Source organism: Chelonia mydas, chromosome 1 (genome assembly GCF_015237465.2).
Source record: "Chelonia mydas isolate rCheMyd1 chromosome 1, rCheMyd1.pri.v2, whole genome shotgun sequence".
In the NCBI taxonomy this organism is placed as follows: Eukaryota; Metazoa; Chordata; order Testudines; family Cheloniidae; genus Chelonia; species Chelonia mydas.
The window spans coordinates 139,039,163-139,064,778 of NC_057849.1; the positions used below are offsets into that span (position 1 = coordinate 139,039,163).

General features: G+C 43.9%; 1 protein-coding gene across 3 annotated transcripts in view; it reads right to left on the bottom strand.

Moving 5' to 3' along the window:
- The window catches only part of SMPX (small muscle protein X-linked), a 55,547-nt gene that overhangs the window by 16,196 nt on the left and 13,735 nt on the right, over positions 1-25,616 (bottom strand). For all 3 annotated transcript variants that reach the window (XM_037901619.1, XM_043537971.1, XM_037901626.2), the window contains exon 4: positions 23,406-23,559. In XM_037901619.1, coding sequence (XP_037757547.1) covers positions 23,419-23,559 — 141 coding nt within the window. In that variant the 3' untranslated portion in view covers positions 23,406-23,418. The remainder of the gene's footprint in view (positions 1-23,405; positions 23,560-25,616) is intronic.

A 25,616-nucleotide genomic window follows, 5' to 3' on the forward strand; every position in this document is an offset into this window, starting at 1 on the left:
ATCCATTCTTTTAAATTATGCACAAAACTTTATTGTAAATCTGAATGAAACATGTTAATAGCAAAACGCCACTGGAATTATTCTCTAATTTCACATGGGTGATGATGTCCAGTGTTATTGTCATACTGCCAGTCACATGATGGCCCAATCAACTGGCATGTTCTCCAGGGTGAAGTTACAAGGAAGACAGTGCTGCCTCTGTTTAAGATTGGCTCATATTCTCAAGGTTATCATCATAACCACATGGGCTAGAAATGAAGCTTTGATTCTGGAGTACAGATTTGCAGCGGGGATAGACTGCATTGCAAAATCTGCAGATACATAATTGTGGTACACATGAAGCTCTGTTGGTGCTTGTTAAGTCCACATGTGGGCAGATTACAAGTGACACTGATAAGCAGTCTTTGCTGACTGGTGAGGTTTATAGAGCTGGAGATTTTAAAAAAAGGCTAGGAAATTAAATGCAAAAGCACTATGTTAAAACAATGTTCAGGTTATAACTTAATCCCACAAACAGCAAGTAATGTAAAAGTTAGTAATGAAGATACAATCTAACTGTCTATGTGTATATATAAATTAAAATAGAGGGTCTGATTCTCCTCTCACCTGAACCCATAGCGTCACTGAAGTCAATTGATACGTCAGATATACATTGCGGTAGATGATAGGTGAATCACTGTCACAGTCGTTAATTATTGTGATGGTTCTCAGTGTGTCCAGGACTGTAAGTCACTTTGTTATTCCCTGCCTCCAGCGAGAGGGAGTCTTTCTTGTGGCAGCTACCTGATGACACTAGCCCCTCAGCCACTCTCCCCTTGAAGCCTTTGTCTGTGTTATCCAGTCCCTGATATTGGCTACTGAAAGAAATTCCAGATCCTCAGTGCCCAAAGGTGCAGTGTACCCCAATTTACCAGTTTTAGCTTAAGCCGTTCCTCCTGTAAACTGCACAGCACTTGTGAGCACTTACAACAAAACAAAAGCAGCTTTATTTAAGAAAGAATAAAGATTTAACTAGAAATGAGAGGGAATGATGGAAACAATGGGTTACAACACACAATAAAGACTTGCCTCCCTTCCAACAAGAGACTTAGGAAGGAGAAGAAAACTCTCTAACCTTCCTGTGTTTTCCCCAGATTGGTTAATATGGGGAGAGGATATGTGTCAGGCTGCTGGCCTGTCTGCCCCAGCCCAGGAAGGACTAGTGCCATGCCCAGAATCTTTTCAGGCCCTTCCTTCAGGGCACAGTTGCTTATGCTCAGAATAAAACAGTGATATTTGGAGCTGACCTGCCTTAGCAGCCAAAGAAAGAATGGCTTATCACTATAGTGAGCAATCATATGAACGCGAAGAAATTTGAACCCTGTTTCTACACACATTTGGATAAAATTGGTGAGAAGGCGTGAAGAATGCTAATCTCCATTCCACCCACCCCTCTGCTTTGTCCTCTCCGCAGCCCCAGCTCACCTCCTCCCTCCTCTTTTGTTACTGTTACCCCACTTAACATATCACTGTAGTATTGTTATTGTCTGATACTGCAGCTTTGACCAGTTATAAAATTGCTTAATTGCATAATTAGCTCCCGTGAAGCATGCGATCTTTGGAAAGATAGAGGCGCTGTAAGCCATTCACCCTGTCAGTACTTTTCATTGTCTGTTTCTTTATGAAAATCCATAAAAAAATTAATCACAATTCACCTATCCCCCTAAAACTTAGGCACAACAGCCCTTCACAAGAGCTAAGGTCACCCGACGAAATGAATAGTCCGCAGGTTTAAAACAAACATGGTCTATTCCAAGCCCACACTGCATTGTAAACCCAGCAATGCTGTTGGGAACTTGACGGCACAACTGGAATACCAAATGCCGTTCTGTTTATTCTCTGTGAAGTATCTGGCACTGGCCACTGTCAGATCCTGGGCTAGATGGACCATTGGGCGACCCAGTATGACTGTTTTTATGTTACGTTAACATCAAAACAAAACAGCTCCCAGAGGCTTTTCCTGTTGCCTCTCTCAGGCTATGTCTGTGCTGCAATCGGCAGTGTGATTGCAGGTTCGGTAGGCATACGCCTGCTCACTTTAGTCTAGCTAGCACGACTGAAAATAGCAGTGAAGATGCAGTGGTAGAGATTTCAGCATGGGCTAGCAATGCGAGTACATACCCAGGGTCCCGGGTGGGCTTGTACATCCTGCGCTGAAGCCCTTGCCACCGCATCTTCACTGCTATTTTTATCTGTGCGAATTAGAATAAAACTAGGTAAGGTATGCCAACATAAGCTGCAATCACACGTTTGACTGCTGCGTAGACATGCCCTTCCCTTCAATCCCCCTGCTTGATGACCTATTGCCGGAGCCCATCTCCCTCCTGCAGCTCCTTCCAGCTGAGCTCTCTCAGACCTTCATAGGGATCACCTGACCCTTTTCCTCCTGGGTTTAATAACTGACTAAGGCTGGCTGGCCCTGAGCCCTTGAAGGGGCAGACCATCCTACTACAGTTCCCCTCCGCATTGTGAGCAGTGGGATCCTATCCCCCAAACCCCCATATATCTCAGGAAGTCATCTGGAGACCACGCCCATTTCTATAAAAGTACTGCTTCCCAATTGGTGCTGGAGCCCCTGCCTCACCATCAGCACCCTGACAATGTGACTTCGTGAGAGCTGTGAGGCCGGACACTCATCTAGCTGATGCTGCCCTTCACTATTTATATCAGTACCTCCAAGCCCACACATTTAAAAATTATTACTCTGCCCTTTTCCCCCAAACTGTGAGGTTTTTTTAATACATTTGGAATTCTTTTTATTTGCCTCTTGGTGTTTTAGTCCTCAGGGGTTCACATTTTTCCAGGTTTTTTCATGCCACTATGTGAGCTTGTGGTAGTGCCCAAAGGAACCCAACTCAACTCAAGCCCCATGGTGATAGGCATTGCTTATACATGTAACAAAAAGACAGTCCAGCCCCCACAGGGTTTACAATACTGGTATATGACAAGAGACAACAGATGAACAAAACAGATAAACCAGGGGCCACGGTAAGAGTGAAGCAAATATGTCGGGAATAATAAGTAGCAGTGTCAGAATGCCAGCTGCTCAGTCATTGATGCCTAGCAATTAATGCTGGTTTTTTTAATGCAAAAGTGCCTGATTTTTAAAGGGATTTAAGCATGTGAAGACTGGGAATGTCTATACTATGCACTAAGCCTGGGTTCTGACTCAGGATTGAACCCATGTCCCTCTTCACTCTACACACAAATCAGGCTGACTGGAGTCAGCAAGCACTCAAGACCTGGGTCCTAGGACCCTGCTAGGGGGCTGAGTCAGAGCTCAAGTCCCACTGAGCCTCGGGTCCAAGCCCTGTCATTTTGCAGTGTGGATGCAGCTCAAGCCACAATCCAAGTCGAAAGGTCTGTGGAGTACAGTATGAACACGTTAGGCTCAGTATTTTCCCTAAGAATTGAAATTAGAGGGGGGTGGTCAAATTTACGGAGCGGGGGGTTGAAAAATGATTAAAATGGCAACATTAGTTGGAACTAGTTGACCACTGGGGTGAGGTTAGGGGAGTTCAGAGTGAGGGGGTATAAGGAAATCCCTGAATGGCTGAGAGACCTGGGGCCAGCAATTGTAAGCCTGGGTTTACAGTGCAGTGTGGATGCTCAAGCATGGGCTTGGACCACTGATTCCACAAACCCAGGTCCCACAGATCTGGATTTACAGTGCAGTGTTGATGTACCCATAGGTGCCTACTGGAATTTTCAAAATGCCTAGGTGCCTAGCTCCCACTGAAACCAATAGGAGTTAGGTGTCTAGGTGCTTTTGAAAATACCACTAGGTGCCTATCTATAGCTTCAGGTGCCTAAATATCTTTAAAAAATCTGTTCCCCATCAGCTCCAAGGTTTCCATAAAGAGTTATTAGTCATAGTGCAGTATATATGAGGCTGTTCAAGCTACAGTTATACTTTTCTGTAGCAATTATTGCCCATCTTGTTAGAAAAGCAACAATATATCAACTAGATTCAACATTAATCTTTGGAATTAATTTCTCCAAACAGAATAATTATACAAATTGTATTGTCTGGAATAGAAATTAACTTAAATTAGTACTAAGAAAAATAATCTTTCACTACTTAAAGATATACTAAAAGCACTCTAGAAAAGAAACAGCAAGTGATTCTTGAAAGAAGTGACATCTGCATTGTATCACTTCACTCTGTTGGAGAAGTGGTGGAACATATTCTGTATTTACATTGCTATTGCAAAGGGGAGAGGATGGAATAGAAACATTTCTCGGGTAGTCAGGGAAACCCACAAGGGCAAACTGAGAACAGCATGGAGTACTTTGTTCTGCTTTAATACTTAAATGAGGAAACTAGCAGTTTAATTTGTATAAATCCTGTTCCTAGAAGGAGACCGAGATGATAAGAAATGTCCAGAGGCCTTTGTTGGTAAATACAACAAAAAGGTTCCTTGACATTTAAAGAAATAAACTCAAACCAGACTGGCATCTAAATGAGGTTCCCCTGTTTTGCTCTCTCAAGCTTTGGTGATCATAAACGTTTTGGATAGGAAGCCTATGCACTTTCTAGTGAATGGAGCTTTAGTGCCTCCTCCAGGTGCAAATGGCTCCTGCAGTTTAAATCTATTTCAGTGCCTGAATTCAGTTTCACAATTCAGACAGTGGAATTAACATTTTCCTGGATGTTTTAAGAGAGAAAGCAAAACAGCCATATAGATTTACCTCAGCCATCACTCTGTGCTGCAGTCATTTGAAAACTAAACTGAAATTTAGTTTACAATGAGAATTGTCTTCGGTGTTTAGATAATTTCATTTTAGAAGTTGCACAGACATATATCTTAGCGATATATCTTGGCAGGTGTATATTTATTTTTAAGCTACAGCAAAGGACTCTAGCCCTGCTTGAGTTTCAAATCTTTCAGGGGTGTAAATAAATCTGACATTTTAAGATTGCAGTAGTCAAAACTTGGTGGTCTGTTCTGACTTGTTAATGAAAACAGGCAAATTCATGCCCAGAAATCCCATTAATGCATCCAAGAACTCTCAGCAAAAAGCATCTGTGCCATGTGTGATGCTGTCTGGAGTGACTCACGACTGTGAGTGCCTACCTCAGGGCAGACTGTCAGAAATAGGGCAGGCACCCCAAACTGGTGGTGTGTTCTATAATAAGATTTCACCAAACCAGTGACAAATGTGAACTCCTGGATCACTTTACCAGTCTAATCATGGAGTCACAGACAGTTCCCTCAGACTCTCCAGCCTATCTTGCTACCCAGACAAACTGAACTTTGTGATCAAAGGTCACTTAAACCACAAATCATACTACATCAGGGTGCTCCCAGTCCCAAGAGACCAGTCACTTACCCCAGATCAATTGGTACTCCAGATCTCACACCAAAGACAATGCTGGCAGCCAATTCTGTAGTAAACTCACTAAAGGTTTATTAGTTAAGAAAAAGGAAATGAGAGTTATTGAGAGGTTAAAGCAGGTAAAATCTATGCACAGATGAGTCACAGTTTGTAATTACAAATGGTGGTAGTGATTTAATAAACTGCCAGTTTCCCAAAAGTCTTTTCAGGGTACCCAGATTGTCTCTGGAGATCTCTGCTTTGCATCTGCTTCTCTGTAAGAGGCCAAACAGTCCAGCGATTCAGGATCTTTCCTTGAGTCCACATTTATAGCTTCTTCTCACAGAAAACAAGCTGACAATGTCACTACAATTTGATGACGGGGCATGAAGAATGCATTTTGAGTCTTTGACCTCCATTCACCACACACAGTGACCTCCTCCTTTGAAATTAGCACTTTTCTGTTAAAATTCTTCATTTGCATTCCACAAGGCTTCTTTCTACTTTGATGGGTTATTTAGTTGCAGGGGTGTACACAATGCAAATGTTTGCTACTGCATTGTAACGGGATACAGACAAGAGAAAACAATGCAAGTAACATCCCACTAGTTTTCATGAAGTTTAAACACCAAATACACTCTCATATATTTAATAATCACTAAAATGGCCCAGGTTTGGTGAGCTGTTTATTTACTATTTTTTAAAAGTTCTCCTTTCAGCCTCTCAAAGCAGCTTCTTTGATAGCTGGGACAGTGTCATTCCATTCAAAGGCAATGTCCAGCAGATATGTTACATGCAGCATTGCTGCACAGTGAAGTAGTGAACAGGATTACACATGGTGTAATTCAGCTATCTGGTTTCTTTCAGTGTGATGCTGGCATGTACAGTATGCAAAAAGAGTTGAAACAAGAGACACCAGGCCCAAGTGTCCTCGGATGTGTGGGAAGAGCTTAGGTGGAAGGTTTGTCTTGTGATAACATTCAAAAAGCCCAGGCAGGAATGGGGGTTTCATTGTGTGCAGCACTTAACACACCCTGAGAAGCGACCAAGTCTCTGCCCTGAAGAGTTTATGATCTAACTTGAAGCAAGATGAATGTACCAAGCAATAGAAGGGAAGGAGGAAGGTGCATGTGGAAAGAAAGTGAGTACAAGCTGCCAACATTTGTCAGATCCACATGTCCTGCATCCTCTTTTGAAAGTTTAACACTTTTGCCTTGGACTTCACACCATCCTCTCTGCCTCATGCCTGTACGAGAGAGGTCTTCATAGGCTCAGGAACCTGGAGAACCAGCCTGTGCATAATGGACAACATCTTCTCAGAGCTGGATAAGCAACCAGGCAAGGCATCACCCTCATGCTGCTAGTTTGCACGGACACTGAACTGTCCATGGTAGAGCTATGTGTATTAAGCCATCTAGTCCATACAGGGCTGTGCTTAATTTCCTTCATTATCTTTGTTTCTTTGAAACTATTACAAGTACCATGTTAATTACCACCACTTTTGAGAGCTTATTGTTCAGTTAAATGTTTAAATTATGCAGCCTCTAGCCCACAATGAGCCTTTCCTGAGAGCTGCTTGTGTGTTACAGCGGGTGTGAGGGGGAAGGCCAGGAGGGAGAGAACAGAGGCGACAAGTGACTATTGATAGTGGGGGTGGGGGCATAATTCTGAACCCACTTCCTGAGAAAAAAAATATATATATAAACCCTGGCAGAAATCTGGGGAGGCACTTAACCCTGCGTGCCCGTCCCCACCATGAGTCACCTCTGGGATGGAAATACAGGGTTGCTATTTAAAACACCTTAAAATGCTGTTTGTATACAGTATATTTTATTTGTTCACACATTCTCCTTGATTTTAATGGGAGTTCACAACCTAAGAGCAGTGAGCATTTAGAAAAGAAGCACAGAGGAAGGGTCAGAATAGCATTAGGAACCAGCAGGCATTGGAGGACTAGTTGAAATTTTTTCATCATAGCTGATTTTTGATGTAAAATTGGGATTCTCAATGAAATTTTTTGAGCAAAGTATCTGCTTTCCACAGAATATTACAATCTTTGTCAAAAAATCAAATGTCTGAAAAACCTAAATTTAAATAATTGTAATGCAGATTTTTTTTTTAAAAGTTACCACAGGAGGTGCTGGCAATTACGGGCCAGTAATCCTAATTTCAGTACCAGGCAAACTGATTGAAACTAAAGTAAAGTACAGAATTATGAGACACATAGATGAACATGATAAATTGGGGAAGAGTCAACACAGCTTTTGTAAAAGGAAATCATCCCTCACCAATCTATTAGAATTCTTTGAGGGGGTCAACAAACATTTGGACAAAGGTGATCCAGGCGATAGAGTGTTCTTGGATTTTCAGAAAACCTTTGACAAGGTCCCTCTCCGAAAGGTTTTTAAGCAAAGTAAGCAGTCATGGGATAAGAGGGAAGGTCCTCTCATTGATCAATAACTGATTAAAAGACAGGAAACAAAGGATAGGCATAAATGCTCAGTTTTCACATTGGAGAGAGGTAAATAGCTGGGTCCCCAAAGATCTGTACTGGGACCTATGGTGTTTAACATATTCCGAAATGATCTGGAAAGGGGTAAACAGCAAGGTGGTGAAGTTTGTAGACTGTCAAAACTACTCAAAATAGTTAAGTCCAAAGCTGACTGTGAAGAGTTATAAAGGGCTCTTACAAAACTGGGTGATTGAGCAAGATAATGGCAAATGAAAATCAGTAGTGATATGTGCAAAGTAATGCACATTGGAAAACTTAATGCCAACCAAACATACAAAATGATGGTGTGACGTGGTGTATCAACCTCACACTGGCCCATTTAGGGTTAACCACACTCTGTAGACTGAAGAGGCCAAACTCCCTCACCCTTCCTGGGCATGCTTGGACTGGAGACAAGGTATAAAAACGAGCAGCTCATCGCAAACTGGTCTGACTGAGGAGGAGAGTGGACATGTGTTGCAGGTGCCTGCCAGGAAGCTGCTAGAGCTCCAGTCCACAGAAGCCAACCATGCTGAGGTCCCTGCGGCAACCCTATGGACCACCATCCATGACGGAGAAGAATTTGTTCGCACAGGGAAAATACCAATGCTGGAAGTAAGGGTAGGAAACGACACAGGGAATAGAACTGGTACAGAGAGTGACCGAGCCTGAACGCAGGAGAATCGGTTCCTCAGGGCCCTGGGTCAAGACCCGGTGAAACAGGGTGAGCCCGGGTCCCCCAACCCCACACCGCACCCACACTGGGTATGGTCACCACCCTGAGGAACATGTCTTGAATGCAAGGGCAGCTGCATAGACCCTGGACACTGGGCCATGCTGCCTTGAGCACAAGGGCGGCCATATAAACTCTAGCCACTGGGCCACAGTGCCCTGAAGACAGTGGCAGTTGTCTTGCCCTAGGGGCAAGAGGCAGTCCAGGGAACTCTTGCCACTTGAGCAGTAACCCCTGTTTTTTTGTCTTTCTTGGCCTGACTCCCCATGGCAGGATGTATCAATCCTATGACAGATGGAGTCTAAATTAGCTGCTACCACTCAACAAAATGGTTTTTGGGGTCCTTGTGGCTAGTTCTCTGAAAATATCTGCTCAATGTGCAGTGGCGGTCAAAAAAGCAAACAGAATGTTAGGAACCATCAGGAAAGAAACCATCAGGATTCCACCGCATGTCCAGGCACTGCCAGAACCCCTGCAAAGACCTCCTCACCCAAGCCCATGCAAGTGGACGTAACACAGACCTAACTGGACCATTCTGAATGGGAACACTGATGGCGAGAGAACTTTGTGTTTCCACTTTGGTGGCACCAGCCACATGGTGTATGTCTAGTCCTCCTATGTCTCTGAACCACATGGTTATGGGAAACAACCATGCCCAGCCTCAGTCAGGGGGTCAAGTCTCGTCAACATTGGGAAAACTCCACCAAGCCCCCTCTAGCAACCTATGCTGGGCACCTGGCCTGACACATTGAAAATGTCCTCACAACTACAACTCCAGCTACAACTCTGGCTCTGGGATTTTGGATAGGTACTTCTCTCCGCACCCTCTCCCCGCCCCCCAAAGGCCCTGATTAATTCTAAGGTCAATAATAACTTCATGGATGCTACCATGGCTCAAGTACTTGGCTTACCCATACAGCTGAACTCTGCCCCCAATTTAATTGAGACAATCAATGGATCACCACTTCCTCTGGGGCTGTTAGTCAGAAAACTACAATTTTGGAGGTGAAGGTTGGGGAGCACCATGAGCTCCTCTGATTCAGCCTGCTCCAATCCCTGCACCTCCCTTTGTTATGCAGAATCCCCTAGTTGGTGAAATATGACCCACATATCTCTTGGCATCAGCACACAATGACATTTAATTCTGAGTTTTGCCAGGACAACTGCCTCCTGACTTCCAAGTTCAACCCTCAAGAACCTCAGGTCAGACGCTTTGTCCAGGCTTCAGAAACAGGGAGAGATGCTTGGGCAACAGGGAAGGCCTCCTTGCTACTAGGGTCAGCTGTCACAATCCCTGCAAAATACCAAGAGTTTTAAGATGTATTCAAAAAACAAAATGCAGACATACTACCCCCTTACCGGGAATATGACAGCCTGATCAATTTACAGCCTGGAGCCAAGATTCTGTTTAGCTAAATATATTCCATCTCAGTACCTGATTTAGCCACCCTTAAGCACTGCATCCACAAGAATCTGGAGAACGGCTTGATCCAGAGTTTCCCATCCATGACTGGGGCCCCTGTCCTCTTTGTGAAACAGAAAGACAGCTTTCTTAGACTTAGACTCTGTGTTGACTACTGTGCCCTAAATAAAATCACAGTGCAGAATTTATACCTGCTACCCCGATCCCAGAGCTCTGGTTTGGGTAAGAACAGCCTGAGTATTCAACAAGTTAGACCTCAGTGGAGTATACACCCTAGTCAGAATCCGGTCAGGGATTAATAGAAAACCACTTTTCACATTTGGTATGGCCAATTCAAAAATCTGGGGATGCTTTTGGACTTACTAACGCACCTTCAACCTTTCAACATCTAATTAATGATGTCTTACGAGATATGCTGGACCAGTATGTGGTCACCTACTTAGGTGACATCCTAATTTTCTCTGAAGACCAAGTTATGCATCACCAGCATGTGTGCAAAATCCTATAATGACTCCATCAATAGGCGCACTATGCTAAGCTGCAGAAATGCATCTTCGGTCAACGCACCATGGAATTCTTAGGCTACATTCCATCCGCCAACGAGGTCTACAAGGATCCCTGGCAGGTGGAAGTGGTTCACGACTGGGCAACCCAATGAAGCATTCAAGAAATTCAGCACTTTATTGGGTTTGTGAATTTCTATGGAACTACTTTATATGGAACCACTCCTGAATCCTGGCCCCTGTGACCTCTCTGCTGCAAAAAACCACCAAGTTTTCTTGGATGCCAGAAGCCCAAGAAGTCTCTGATCACCTGAAGGTGGCGTTCACCTCTGCGCCCATCCTCATACATCCTGACCAAAGTCAGCTGTTCATCCTGGAAACCAAAGCCCCCAGTGTCACCGTTGGTGTGGTGCTGTCCCAGAAACAGAAGTTCATCCTGGTGCATACTGTTCTTGCAAGTTCACACCTGCAAGCATAAATGTGAAATTTTGGGGAAGGAGCTGATTGCCATCAAAGTGGCTTTTGAGACCTGGAGGCATTATCTAAAAGGAGCCACACACCCAGTTCAGGTGTTCACTGATCACAAAAATCTAGAACACCTGCATTCTGCTAAAGTCCTAACCCAAGAACAGCTATGCAGAGCTCTCTTTTTTTTCTAGGTTTGATTTTACTATCACCTACCACCCTGGCTCCTGCAACAGTAAGCCAGATGCTATGTCCCACAAAGGGGAATATGCCAATGATCCTAAGGGACCTGAAGAAGAGCCTCCTGCATCCTGAAACCACATCATTTCCTCAGAGGATCATCTCTATCTGATTTGCTCATGACCATATGTTCTGCCCTACCAAGTGACCCCTTCGTCCAGACACTCCAAACTTCCAACACTGAACCCCAGGGTAAGCTCACACAAAAGGATGGACTCCTCCTCATTTGTGGGCACATCTAAATCCCTCAGGGACACCCCTGTTTGGAGGCCCTATGCATTTGCCTTGACATCCCCTATGCCAGGCAAGGCAAAAACCACTCCCATGGCACACTAGTCATTCTGGTGGCCAAAACTGTGGTCTGACTTTCAGGCCTATGTCAGCTCTTGCAACGCCTGTGGTCATACCAAAGTTCCCCAAACTAAAACCTTTGAGATGTTAATACCCACTGAGACCCCCTTGAGACCTTGGGCTAAATTACAATGGACTTCATTATTGAACTACCAGAATCTGAGGGATACCATACCATACCATACTGATAGTAGTGGATCAACTGACAAAGATGGCACACTTCATTCTCTGTGCACATCTTCCCACCACCAAAGATACTGCTCATCTCCTCATCTCATGTGTGTTCTGCCTCCACCACCTCCTGGACCACATTACCTCAGACTGGAGTTCCCAGTTTATTTCTCAGTTTTGGCAGGAGGTGTTCTTCTTCTTAGAGGTGTTGTCTCCATGTATCAACTGCCTACCACCCATAAATCAATGGCCAATCAGAAAGAGTGAATCAGGTGTTGGGACAATACCTGTGATGCTCCAAAAGCCACCACCAAAATGACTGGGCTTCACTGATTCCATACATGGAATTCAGATACAACAATGAAGATCATGCCTCAACCAAAATGAGCCTGTTTTTTGTGTGTGTGTGTGCAAATTATGGTTGCCACTCCCATTTTCACCATGCACTGCCCACTGTACCCACAGTTCCTGGTTCATCAAATCCACCAAACACAGGAAGAGTTGAAACAAAACCTAGATGTAACCAACACAGCATACAAACATCAGGCTGACCATCACCAGCAGGAGGGCCCTACATCTGCAGTAAAACAAAAGGTCTGGCTACCCACCAAAGACCTGAAGACAGGCAGACCCTTATGTAAACTTGGACCACCAGTACCTAGGACCCTACCAGATCTGTAGGCAAATCAATCCTGTAACCTTTGAACTCAACTTCCCTGCTATCTTAAGGTTCACCCTGTATTCCGTGTCTCCCTCCTAAACCCTTCTGTCAATTCCTTTCCCAAACGAAAACAACCTCTCCTTCCACCAGGCCAAGGCCAAGGTGAATACCTCGTCCACAAGATCCTAGACCCCAGATACAAAGAGGGAAGATATGATAACTCGTTGACTGGGAAGGGTACAGGACAGAAGACTGGTCCTGGGAACCAGATCATTATACACATGCTCCCAAGAACCTTCCACAGAACCCATTCGGACAAACTTGGTCCTTGGTCACCCCAATGGACCAGTGATGTGAGGACCCCAATATTGAATGAAGTCTACTAGCTCCCTAGGTGGCATCCTTACCAGAGAACATGACCCTCTGAACTGTCCTCGCATATGAGACACTTCTTTGAGGAAGCCTTAGATGAAGGAATATCCCAGTCCTTACAGCTTGAAAAATGTCTCTTCTCTTTCCTGAAAGAACCTTTCTGCTTTTAAAAATTTAATTGTACCTTCCTTCTGATAGTCCTTCCCTGTTCCCTCCCCCCAGACAAAAAAGCACTCAAACCCATAGATGCATTGATCAATTGAACGGGCTACAGACCAACTCACAAAAGCAAGGGAATTCAGAAATTGATATCTAAAGGACAATGTGTCCTTAATTCATCTCTGCATACCCAGAGGAGGGTATAGTGTCTGTTACTGGAAAACTCTGGGACTGACACAGGGCCCAGGAACAACAGAGCAGTGACAGCGGTAAGTCTGCTTCCCTGGCTTCTGCCTATTTAAGCCTGAACATACATTTCTAAGGCTTTGTGTATTGACATTTTATTCCATTTCTGTATACATTTGTGCTTGCTTAGTTTTCAGTATAAGGGCTGCATCCCCAAAGGTTTAAAATAATACTATCTATTTACTGTCATGGGTTCCCCTCCCATGAGTTGAAGCAGTCTTGCTATGGGAATGCTTTTTCCGTTCTTTCATGTTTCTTCAGTAAAAGCACTTATATTCTTTGTCTGCTCCTTGTTTGCTTGCTTGTTTGTGAGTTTGTTTGGAACAGGAAGAGTGCAGATTGCACTCTTTTTTGATTGCTGTTGTTGCTCCAGGAGTGCCTTTGTGCATCGTGAGTGGCTCTGTATGGTTGTGCTGGGCATAGTAGCAATTTAGAACAAGGTTTGCTCCAAGGCAACAAACATGAACAAAGACCCAAGAGAATTAAAAGCTGAAGGATTAATAACAGTGTTATCAACTCAAAGTAAATGTTACCAAAGGAAGGGGAACTTCTGACTATGGGCCTCAATGCTGAGGCTTTTACTCTGTCCTTGTTGGTCACTGGGATTTATTGCATTGGTGGTCAATTACAAACCAATGCAATCCCTAAACGTAGACAAGGAAAGCCACTGTTCGTACTGGTTTGGCTGACTTGAGATTTCAAGCAGAGGTTTGCTGAACTGGCTTTTGTTATCTACACTAGAGGTTTTCCCCAGAGCAGTTACAACATGCCAATGCTCAAATGTGGAATATAACATGTGACAAAGGCTCAGAATGAGAGGAAACTTGAAAATGTTGTGGGATTCATTCCCTTAATGTAATCAATTTGGATTTCAGCCTCAATTTCATGACTCTTTATTTACAATGTTAATCATTTTCAACAAGAAAAGTGACAGGTCATCCAATTTGTGTGGCACTGAGGTAACCTTGGGACTAAACTGAGTGACATCCATCAAAATGAAGTACAGGTGAAATCATGCAGCTGCACCAGTTGTTGGCCATCAATTCCTGACTCAGGGCTAATCCCAAATACAGATAAGGCCTCAAGACTGGCAAACTATCACTGAACCCAATGGAAGTTTGCCTAACTACAGACTGAGGGAGAAAGGAGCAAGGGGATCTCTAGATTTGGCTCCATGTGTTTAAAACTGTCCTATTTAAAGGCAATAGAATATATTCCTTATAAGTAGGCTGTATGACATCAGTACAAAGTTTCAAATTAGATGACAAAAAATCCAAAGTACATTTAAAAAGTAATTTAGATGGTTCCTGAGTGCAGGGCTGTGAAAACTTAATTAGGTAGTCTCCTATCAAATGACAGGAGGAAAACATTACAAAATGAAATGACGAGGGGACTAAGTCTATGAGAAATAAATTAGCTTGATTGCCATGTCCAAGCTATGATATTTCGAATCACTCTGTCAGTTTAATTGACTACAGTTGATGTAAGTTTGATAAAAAGCGTTGTGCCATTAATAAGGGATTGAGTTGCATGTTGTGTGTTTGAGAGCACTTAGCCCTTTACTCTGATTAAGGTACTTACAATCTATGGTGCTTGAACTTTGTATGGTTAAGTAGCTGTAATATTTATTACAGGCTTGTCACCATAATATATGGGTGCACTGCACATGGCTTAAGATGATGATATAAGTCCCCTGTATAGGGAGGTAAAACCACCATATAATCTCATTCATAGCTCTGTAACTATGTTCTGTGTGATGCTCCCAAGAAAAATCATATATTACTGTATGTATTTTTCTCCTGCAGACCATATAACTAATGACCAAAGGCAACTGGATCCACATGAATGGGCCTTTAAGCCTATGCAAAGCTCCGTTTATGTCAGCGAGACGTTCTGTGGGAATCAGAGTCTGTCTACACCAGGGGCGGGCAAACTTTTTGGCCTGAGGGCCACATCGGGTTTCCGAAATTGTATGGAGGGCCGGTTAGGGGAGGCTGTGCCTCCGCAAACAGCCAGGAGTGGCCCGGCCTTTGCCCCCTATCCGACCCCCCCTGCTTCTCACCCCCTGACAGCCTCCCACGGGACTCCTGCTCCATCCAACCCCCCTGATCCCTGTCCCCTGATCGCCCACAGAACCCCTGCTCCTGTCTGCCCCCCGCCAGCCCATCCAACCCCTCCTCTCATTCCTGAATGCCCCCCCAACCTCTGCCCCATTCAACCACCCCTTCTCCTTGACCGCCCCCAGAACCCCTGCCCCTGTCTGCCCCCCGCCACCCCACCCAACCCTCCTCTCATTCCTGACTGCCCCCCTCGGGACCTCTGCCCCATTCAACCACCCCTTCTCCTTGACTGCCCCCGGAACCCCTTCCCCTGACTGCCCCCTGCCGCCCCATCCAACCCCTCTTCTCATTCCTGACTTCCCCCCGGGACCCCTGCCCCCATTCAACTCCCCCTTCTCCTTGACTGCCCCCGGAACCCCTTCCCCTGGCTGCCCCCCGCCGTCCCATCCAACCCCTCTTCTCATTCCTGACTTCCCCCCGGGACCCCTGCCTCCATTCAACCCCCCTGTTCCCTGCCCTCTGACCACCCTGACCCCATCCACATCCCCACCCCCTGACCACCACCCCGAACGCCTCTGCCCTCTATCCAACCCCCACTGCTCCCTGCCCCTTTAATGCACTACCTGGAGCACCAGTGGCTGGCGGCGCTACAGCCGCACCACCCAGAGCACCAGGACAGGCAGCCATGCCGCCTGGCTGGAGCCGGCCACGCCACCGCACAGCACCAGGTCAGGCCAAGGCTCTGCAGCTGTGCTGCCCGGCAAGAGCTTGCAGCTCCACTGCGCAGTGAGCTGAGGCTGCGGGGGAGGAGGGGATAGCAGGGGAGAGGCCGGGGGCGAGCCTCCCGGGCCAGGAGCTCAGGGGCCGGGCAGGAGGGTCCCAAGGGCTGAATGTGGCCCACGGGCTGTAGTTTGCCCACCTCTGGTCTACACAGATCAGATTGTAGAAATGGAGCCTTAGATTTTAGGGATAGATAATCACATGTTCAGAAAGTTCTAAGGAGACTGCATTCCAACTGTTTTTTTTTAACTGATGTAATTTATATTGCATATGTAGAGAGGCAGGCAAGAGGCAGAGCAATGGCTGTGCTCCATCTTCCCACATACTGTATCCAACACGACTGGCCAGCATATCAGGGAAGTAAGCTGTTCCACCAAAAGGGAGACTTGCACCCTGGTAGCTTCCAGAGTCATCCTATGTTTCTGGGCTTCCTTTGTAGGATGCTTCCAACTCACCAATGATTAAACAGTAACCTAATCCTTAGAAAGTTATGCAAGAACAGCACTGTTGGAAACTTAGTTTTCAGTGTATAAATATGTCTCACAACAAAGGCTCAGTGCACAGTATTATGTAATACACCATGATCGAAGGAAACCAATTATTTAATAGCCCTAATTCACACACACACAAAATGATATGGAAGTAGGGCATTGTCTGCTTCTGAACCAATTAGCTAGAACCTTCTCCCTGCTGATCTGAAAAATTCTGTCTCTCATTGTAGACTGAAATGAAAAGGTCTATTTGCTAACCCCACAGCACTCGTGTGAGAAACTTTTTGTTGCTTAGAGTTGTATTAGAACTTCTGAGGGGGGTAAACGTAACTGAGGCGGGGAGGTGCATGCACAAGTGTTCACAACTTCAAACTCTCTGGAAATTAGCTCCTGAACATAAGAGGTGCTATAATGGGATATAATTTGTTTAAATTTTAACTACCAGTACATGCTTCTTGTCACATTTTCTATAAAATATGACAGTTCTTTGAATTATTCATCTGTGGATGTCTCATCCAAGTATAAACATTATCTGTTTAAAATAAAGACGTTGGTGAATGTAAAGAATTGTTTTGCATATTTCTGTTAAAAGAAAAATTAATGCAGATCTTTTCCAGTGTTGAGCAAAATGCTCTGTAATCTTTGAATGCTTGCTTTGAAGGTGTGTCATAAATATAAAGGGAAGGGTAAACCCCTTTAAAATCCCTCCTGGCCAGAGGAAAAATCCTCTCACCTGTAAAGGGTTAAGAAGCTAAAGGTGACCTCGCTGGCACCTGACCAAAATGACCAATGAGGAGACAAGATACTTTCAAAAGCTGGGAGGAGGGAGAGAAACAAAGGGTCTGTGTCTGTCTGTGTGATGCTTTTGCTGGGGACAGAACAGGAATGGAGTCTTAGAACTTAGTAAGTAATCTAGCTAGGTATGTGTTAGATTATGATTTCTTTAAATGGCTGAGAAAATAGCTGTGCTGAATAGAATGAATATTCCTGTCTGTGTGTCTTTTTGGTAACTTAAGGTTTTGCCTAGAGGGATTCTCTTTGTTTTGAATCTAATTACCCTGTAAGGTATCTACCATCCTGATTTTACAGAGGTGATTCCTTTTTACTTCTATTAAAAGTCTTGTAAGAAAACTGAATGCTTTTTCATTGTTCTAAGATCCAAGCATTTGGGTCTGTGGTCACCTATGCAAATTGGTGAGGATTTTTACCAAACCTTCCCCAGGAAGTGGGGTGCAAGGGTTGGGAGGATTTTGGGGGGAAAGACGTGTCCAAACTATGTTTTTTCAGGAACCCAGATAAAGTTTGGTGGTGGCAGTGGAAGTCCAGAGGCAAAGGGTAAAATAGTTTGTACCTTGGGGAAGTTTTAACCTAAGCTGGTAAAAGTAAGCTTAGGAGGTTTTCATGCAGGTCCCCACATCTCTACCCTAGAGTTCAGAGTGGGGGAGGAACCTGGACACGGTGCCAGTGCAGTTAGTTTTCATGTCCAAAAGGGCAACACTCAGTTATTGCCTGTTTGATTGGCTCATATAGGTGCTCCTGCCCGTCAGTAGGAAGGAGTGTGTTCCTTCCCTCACTCTACCCTGTGTAACTCTCATAAAATTTCCTAGGGTCCTTCACCTGTGCTGAGGGATATAAGCAGTCAAAGTCTCCTCAATCTTTTCTCTACCTCCATTCCCCCATTCAAGCCATAGGATGTCATTGGCGCTGTAGGAAAACTCTCCTTGATTTCCAAAGGAGCAGGAAATTAATGGTAGCTGCTCTCAGTAACATTTGATGGGTAATGGAGGAGAGGGAGTGGAGGGTCTCAGCAGTGGCTCCTGGTGGCAGTCAGAGTCTGCTTCAGAGGCAACAGCCTCGCCATTTACTCAGCTTCCAGGAGCTCACTGCCCTGTCTGGTCATGGGAAATAACATATGAAGAAATTGGTCTCTAAAAGAAAAAGATAGGGGGGAATAATTGACTCAGAACTGGAGCAGGTGGGAATGAGGTTGACTGTGTCACTGACTGATGATTTTATTGTGAATCTCATGCTATTTGGTGTTCTTCCTGATGTCTCAGCACCTGGAGACAAGTGATTATGTGGGAATCTCAGTTTTCATTTTTAAAAGAAACGTTCCTAGCCCTTGTGGTTGCAGAGAGAAGCCTGAAAACATGACCTGACCACACTCTAAAGGCTCAAAAACTAGAAGGCAACCAAAATGACCCAAAATAATGTACTATTATTTATTATTGATGGTTATTATTATACTTATTATTTATTATGTATTACAATTATTAATTTTAAAGCCAATGTCATAATTTTGGGAGGTCTGACATGCTTGTTGACCACTTGGGGTTGGCCATACTGAAAATAGCCCTCTTAGCAGAGGAACAGGGATTGATCCTCTCTGAAGTTGACAAAAGAGAAACTAGGGGTAAAGAATGCAAAACCTACCTCAGACAAACACTGGGCTAAACAGTGAATGAGTGGGTGAGAGGCAGGGTGACCAGCTAGCAAGTGTGAAAAATCAGATACTTTTTTTTTTTTTAAGGCAAAGGGGTATAGTTGCCTATATAAGACAAAGCCTCTGGGACATCTGGTCACCCTAATGGGCGATCATGTTAAATTGAGTGCCAAAAATTCATCTAGCCCATACTTTCCCCTTATCACTCTGGACTGTGCGAACTGCCTCCTACTTAAAGTTCTTAAACAGGAGCACAGCTGCACTATCTTGATTTCCTTTACACCAAACTGTTACAAGCTGCTCAGAGAGTGGGTGAGATCTGACACAAGGATCCTTTGATCTGCCTTTAGTTATATACATTTTTTTATATTCTTGCCCAGATCAACGGAAACTGAGAGGCTGAGGATATTAAATTATTGGCAAGATATAGGCTATGAATGTGCCCTTCCATCTTTAGCCACGTTGAGGACCTCTCTTTGGAGGTGCGGAGGAGAGAGAAGGCTTCCATTTTGGTATTCAGTACTTTGCCATAGTCCTAAGGAGTCTCTCCCATCAGGGCACCACAGGATAATCCTATAAGTGCTATGGAAGTATCCTGGGAGTTTTTTCTGCATTATGTAAGGAGACAGGCTATTAGGACATATGTGGTAGTGGATCCTTATATATGTAAGCTTGAGGTGCTCCTTGTCATAAAACATGTTGCTATGTTATTTCATTTAAAGCTCAAAAAAGAGTAAAAATATAAATCTTTCTAAGAAAACCTTCTGCAATGCAATTTATTTTTCATATTTGCCTAATACCAAAACTAACTCCTCCATCTCCCTTACTGTGCTCTCTGTGACACTACCACCTCGCCCCTGCGCAAGAGGGGTATACATAGGATGTGCACTATCCTCTGAGACAATCCTGCCCCCTCACCCTTGTCTGCAGAGGGCCCTTCCTCCATCGCAATTACTGCAGTGCAGAAGAAAACTAGGATTTCAGAACTCCGTGCCAGGAAGCCCAGCTCAGTGGGGATGGAATGTACCCCAGCAGCCAGCGGGCTTCGGGGAGGAGTGTGTATGGAGCTGGTGAAGCTCCAGACAATCAGATCCATCAGTCATATACCCTGGTGGGGAGAGATAGGGCACGAAGCTGGATGTACAGAGTGTGGGGAGAATGCAGACTTGCAGACTCTACTACAGCCTGGAGGTGGAAGCAACAAACATGCAGTGACTTTTTTATTATTATTGTTATTTGCCTGTGTTACTACTCAGGGTCCCAGAGGGAGGTTTCTGTAATCTCATCCCAGCTCTGAATGGCCCCCTGCTCCCTGTGCCACAGTGCTCAAGCATAGGGAAGTGGATAGGTTTTGCCCTTAATCTGGAACTCCAGGGCTGTGCTGACTTATCAATGTGAGCTGATACCATGGCAAAGTACAAGCAAGGTGTAAGTACAAATGTTAGCAGGACAACGCATGTTCATTAGAGGAGATGCCTAGGGTTTGTATTATTGTATTTCAGTGTTAGCTGTTTCCTCTTATTCTGCTTAAATGTGGGGGATAAAGGACAAGCTAACTGAAGGCTGTGTCTGAATCAATGACTGGGGAAAGAAAGAGGGAAACCCTCTCAAGCACGATGCAGTTTAAAGGCAATCTATGTTGGGTAATAGAAATGATACTTTTGTACTTACAAGCAAGAGTTTGATTGGAAGGAAAGTTAATGTGACCATCTAACACCACAATAGGGAAACAAACATATTTTATAAATAATTGATATCTACACATCAAAGAAAGCCATTCTTATAACTGAGGGGTAAAACAGTCCTACTACCCGAAGGCTCATTTCTCTCAAGTGAAGCCGCTGTTAGAGATGCTGCTCTGTTGACAGCTTTTTAGAGGCCAGACAGATTTCTAATGGGTTATTGAGGAGGTAACCCTACAATCGCCACCATACAAAGTCTAGGGCTGCTGAGGATAACTTTCCATAGCTCTTCCTCCTCCTGTGCTTGTTATTTGACTAAGGGTACGTCTAAACTGCAACAATACCCAGCGGCAGTGAGTCTCAGGGGACTTGGGCTCATGGGGCTTGTACTACTGGGCTAAAAATAGCAGTGCAGACATAACCACTTGGGCTGGAGCCCAGGCTCTGAGACCCACCAAGACTCCAGCCCGAGCGGGAACATTTAAACTGCTACTTTTAGCCCCCTAGCACAAGCCTGAGTCATTTGACCCTGGCTCTGAGACCTGCTCTTGCTGTATAGATGTACCCTAACTCATTTCTGTAAATTAACAGTAGACTCAATCCCAAACGTCAGGGTTTAAAACAATCTCTAGCTATTAGAGATCAGAATGAGCCCTAATGTGGGGGCAAATTATCCCCTATTTCCCCCCTGTGGAGTTCTTACACCTTCCTCTGAAGCACTGGGCATTGCCAGCCACAGGATACCAGAGTAGGTGGACCTCAGATCTGATCCCGTGTGGCCATTCCTTGTTTCCTAAGAGTTCTATTGTTTAATATAAACTGATTTGGGTTTTGACTGTTATATCTGAGAAAAGTTATTTGCTGCAGTTCTCAAAGGAATCTGAACTTTGTCTTCACAGGAAGGTGAATGAGATGGTCTGTGCACAAGGGTGATGATAGAGAGAGGAAGGCTGGGGAGCAGGGCCACACTACAGGCTGGAAAATAACAATGTTGATACATGATGGCCAAACAACCTAAGGGTACAAGGGTCTGTCAGGTTAGCCTATTAGTGAGTTAAACAACACTTCAGTGATAGGCAAGTCATATGGCTGAACGCTCTCCTTAGGCCAAATTCTGGCTAAAATGATTGGTACCCAAGTGAGCGCATTTATAAACATGGCCAGAAGAAGGAGCTGGGCCTGCTACCCCACGGCCCTGACAAGGAGTTACAGCACCATGTGGTCTCCGCTTTTGCTTCTACCTACACCTGCAACTAGACTACCAGTGCCGCTGCCAGCCCTGGAGCGGCTCCTCCAGTCATGGCCAACCCAAAGCTCAGGCTCCAATGGGAAGGAACTGGGCCCACTGCACTGCCCCTTGCTGCTCCCCTCTGGTGATTCAGCACCACATAGCATCCCCACCTCCTAATGGAAGCTCCCTGGGCTGGGATATAAAAGACCCTACAGAACCAAAAGTTCCCCTCCATCCCTTTCTAAGGCATTCCTTAATCCCTTCACTTTCCCTAAGCTACCTGACTCAGCACCCCCATTCATGTCACTCTCCGAACCTGAGAAGCAATAAAAGCATTAGAAGATGGGTTGGGGAAGAAGGGAATACAACTGCAATGCCAAGTTATTTTGCTGTATGATGATCTAACAGCTTTAAAGATTTAATTTAGTTGGGTATCCATCCATGTAGCAATGCATTTTCTTATACTGCACTTCAGGGCATGTGATAATCATCATTGCCAGATCCCCAGTAGACTAATTATAAGACAACAATTTTCAAACACTAAGAATAACAGTCATCTGAAACTAAATCTGGGGTTAAATTTAGGTCTGACTACCTCTCATAGAAGGAGGAAACTTTAAAGCTCTGCATTAAAAATTCATATTTCTCTGGGCACTGGTTTAATATGATGACTACAATATTACATTTTACAAAAAGGTTAATTTCCCTTTTCCCAGGTTTCCTAAGGAGAAAGCCTCTGTTACTTGAAAATCACAGGAACATTTTGCCATAGCAGGCGAAACACAATAAAGTATTAAAGGGGTTTTTTGTTTCGTTGGGTTTTTTTGTAAATTGACACATTTATGTTGTACACAAAAACAAATAAATGTTACAATGTGTTTTGGGCCAAATCATTTTGATTGCACATCATATCCTTCCAGGCCCCGGATACTCTTCAGTTCTGCAGTTACAGAAGCCTCCTGCATTATGTTCTATATTGCTTTGTTCTTCTTTTATGTGACTAGGCAGAAGATTCCAGATGCCATTCTTTTATTTCACTTACAGCTCCTCTGCCCTTTCTCCAGGATACAAAGGACTTGTTTCAATAGAAGTAATTGGCAAATGTACTGTTCTGTTAGATACTATGTGACACAAATCACTTTTGCTATTTTTAGCCAGGTTCAGTTGCCCCCCCTCCCTTTAAAACTGAACCCTCGTTGTTACTGCCTGATGCACCTTTACAGATTCAGGCTTTTGAAGGAAATCGGCCAATGCTTTTTTTAATAGAGATGGAAGTTCCTTGCTTTAGGACTCAAGTCCAAAAATAGCCAGAATGTAAGACAACAGAGGCCGAGATTTAGAGAGACTTGTTCAAAATCAGGTGAAAATAATTTTAAAATCAATGTCTTTGCTATGTTGGTGAATTTTTCTATTTAAAAGCTTTGCTACTGATCATAGACAAACTCCTAATTGTGAGAGTGTGTGTGTGTTCCCATTGACATAAATGGGCTTTGGATCTGCCTGTAGTTGCTAAAGCCACAGCAAAGAAAGATCTCTTTTACTCACCTGTTCTTTTCTACTACTGGTCAGCTCTGGGGACAAATTTCAGCTCACTCTTTATATTCTGGATCTCTGATAAGTTGACAGCAGGGCCTGGAAGTTTCTTGGCTCCTGGGAGCTGCTTCTTCTCCTTCTCCTCCTCTGTAGAAGCAGGAATGCTCTGTGCAAAGGGAAAATAGTCACCTTACGATAACCATACACATCTCTTGAGCATAAACAGCGGTCAGATTAATTGGGAAATGTGAAAAGGTTTTTTTGATGCTAAATGTAATCACAATGGAAACTGGACAGCTGTAAGAAGGAATTAACTTGGTTAATAGATGCCTTGAGATACCTGCACATGTTTTGAAAAATACATTATTAAAGTGTGCTGAATGCACAAGGATTTACATCTTTCTACATGTGAGTAGCAATTTACTATGTTAAAGGAATAATGGGAAGTGAATCTGGTGGAGTGCCATAGGCAGCCAAAAGGAAGAAAAGTAAATGTCCATTTTTATGACCTAATATCTTGTCGAGTTACATAGCCATGAGCTCTAGCTACTGAGAAACCTAATATTCTGCAACTCCCGAGTCTCTGAAGAGCAGAGCTGTGATGGTAGCTCATGGGCACTAAGGGCCTGATCCAAAGCCTATTAAAGTCAATGGGAGTTTTTCCATTGACTTCAGTGAGCTTTGGATCAGGCCCTGTGGAAGAGATGGATTTTGAGATATTTGCGACACAGCGTAGTGGGGATCTTTAAAATTAAGACCAAGACCTGGGTCTGGACTCAAACAGGGAGCTAATGTAGAGTGTTGGAGCATTGGAGGTGAGGATGGGGTATGTTCTTGTCATCTGTGTTAGTTATAACATGGCCTACCACATGCTATATTATCTGCAGCTTCTTCATGGTCTTCCATTGACAACCCTTATTTGTCGTACACGGCCATGACTGAAGCTGGAGGTGATAAATCACTGTGGCTGGTCCAGCTATGACTGGAAGGGATGCATTTCTGGCTTCTAACACCATGTGGAGTAGTGCTGGATGAACTTTTCTACATACTACTTTTTTTTTTTCAGCAAAAATGCACATTCGGTGATACCACATAGCTTCTTGAGTACATGTTGATTTTGCTGAATTTTTCATTTTGAAAAAAACTTTTTAAAAGTTCACAAAAAATCAAAACAGTCAGTTTTGAAATTTTCTAAATGAAATGTTTTGATTTTTCAGTCTGAAACAATTTTTCCTTTCAAAATTTCCTTTAATTTTATTTTTAAAAATTCAAAGTTATTTTAAAATGCTCAAAATCACAAGGAAACATTTCATTCCTTTTAAATGCAATGCTTTGTTTGATCCAAACCCATTTTTTTCTTTTCCAAATTGCCAATGAACAAAAAAACCTGTTTTTCACCCAACTGTAATTCAGATGTCCAGGAGTAGTGAAACATTCAGAACAAGCCCAGAACTATGTATTACCTTGTTGTGTCAATTGGTGGGTAGATGCCCTCAAAAGATGGTGAAGTCATGGTTTTGGCCAAGTCTTCAGAATCTTTCCCTTTGCCCAGTTACATCACCTTGTGTTTCTTGGATTTAGGTTTCAGTCAAGCTAGTCTTAATACAAGTACAAGACAGCTGGTGACAGCTTCTCTCTGTGAGAAGATGTCAAGCCAGGTGCCATCTGTGCAATGCTGTTATTGAAGACAGCCTAATTCTTCCCCTCTCGTCCCCCCATCTCTAATTCCTACTGTTTCCTTGACATTAAGACCAGAAAGGACCATTTATTATTATTATTAACTGTAGTAGTTTAACATTTATACTGTGGCAGTGCCTACAGTCTACAAGCGGGACATCTCATCTCAATTGACCTGAAGCGTGGGTAGGTAGTTTTCCAGCAAGGAACTTAAGATTTTTCCAGCCTAAGTTCTATATCAGGGGTTCTGAAACTTGTTTTGCTGGAACCCCCTTTGAAAATATTTCAGGTTCTGGTGACAGTCCAATAGTATTAATAGTACTATTAATACAATAATAGTATTATTTCTAGTAATTGATTGACCAAATATAGCTCCAGGAGGAAGAGGTTTCAGAGGGGTAGCCGTGTTAGTGTGGGCAGTGAAGAAACAGATTGACAGAGCGAGAAGGGTACCCAGAAGTCACCTACTACAGGACAGGCCCAATAAAGAAAGTAACAGAACGTCACTAGCTGTCACCTTCAGCCCCCAACTAAAACCTCTCCAAC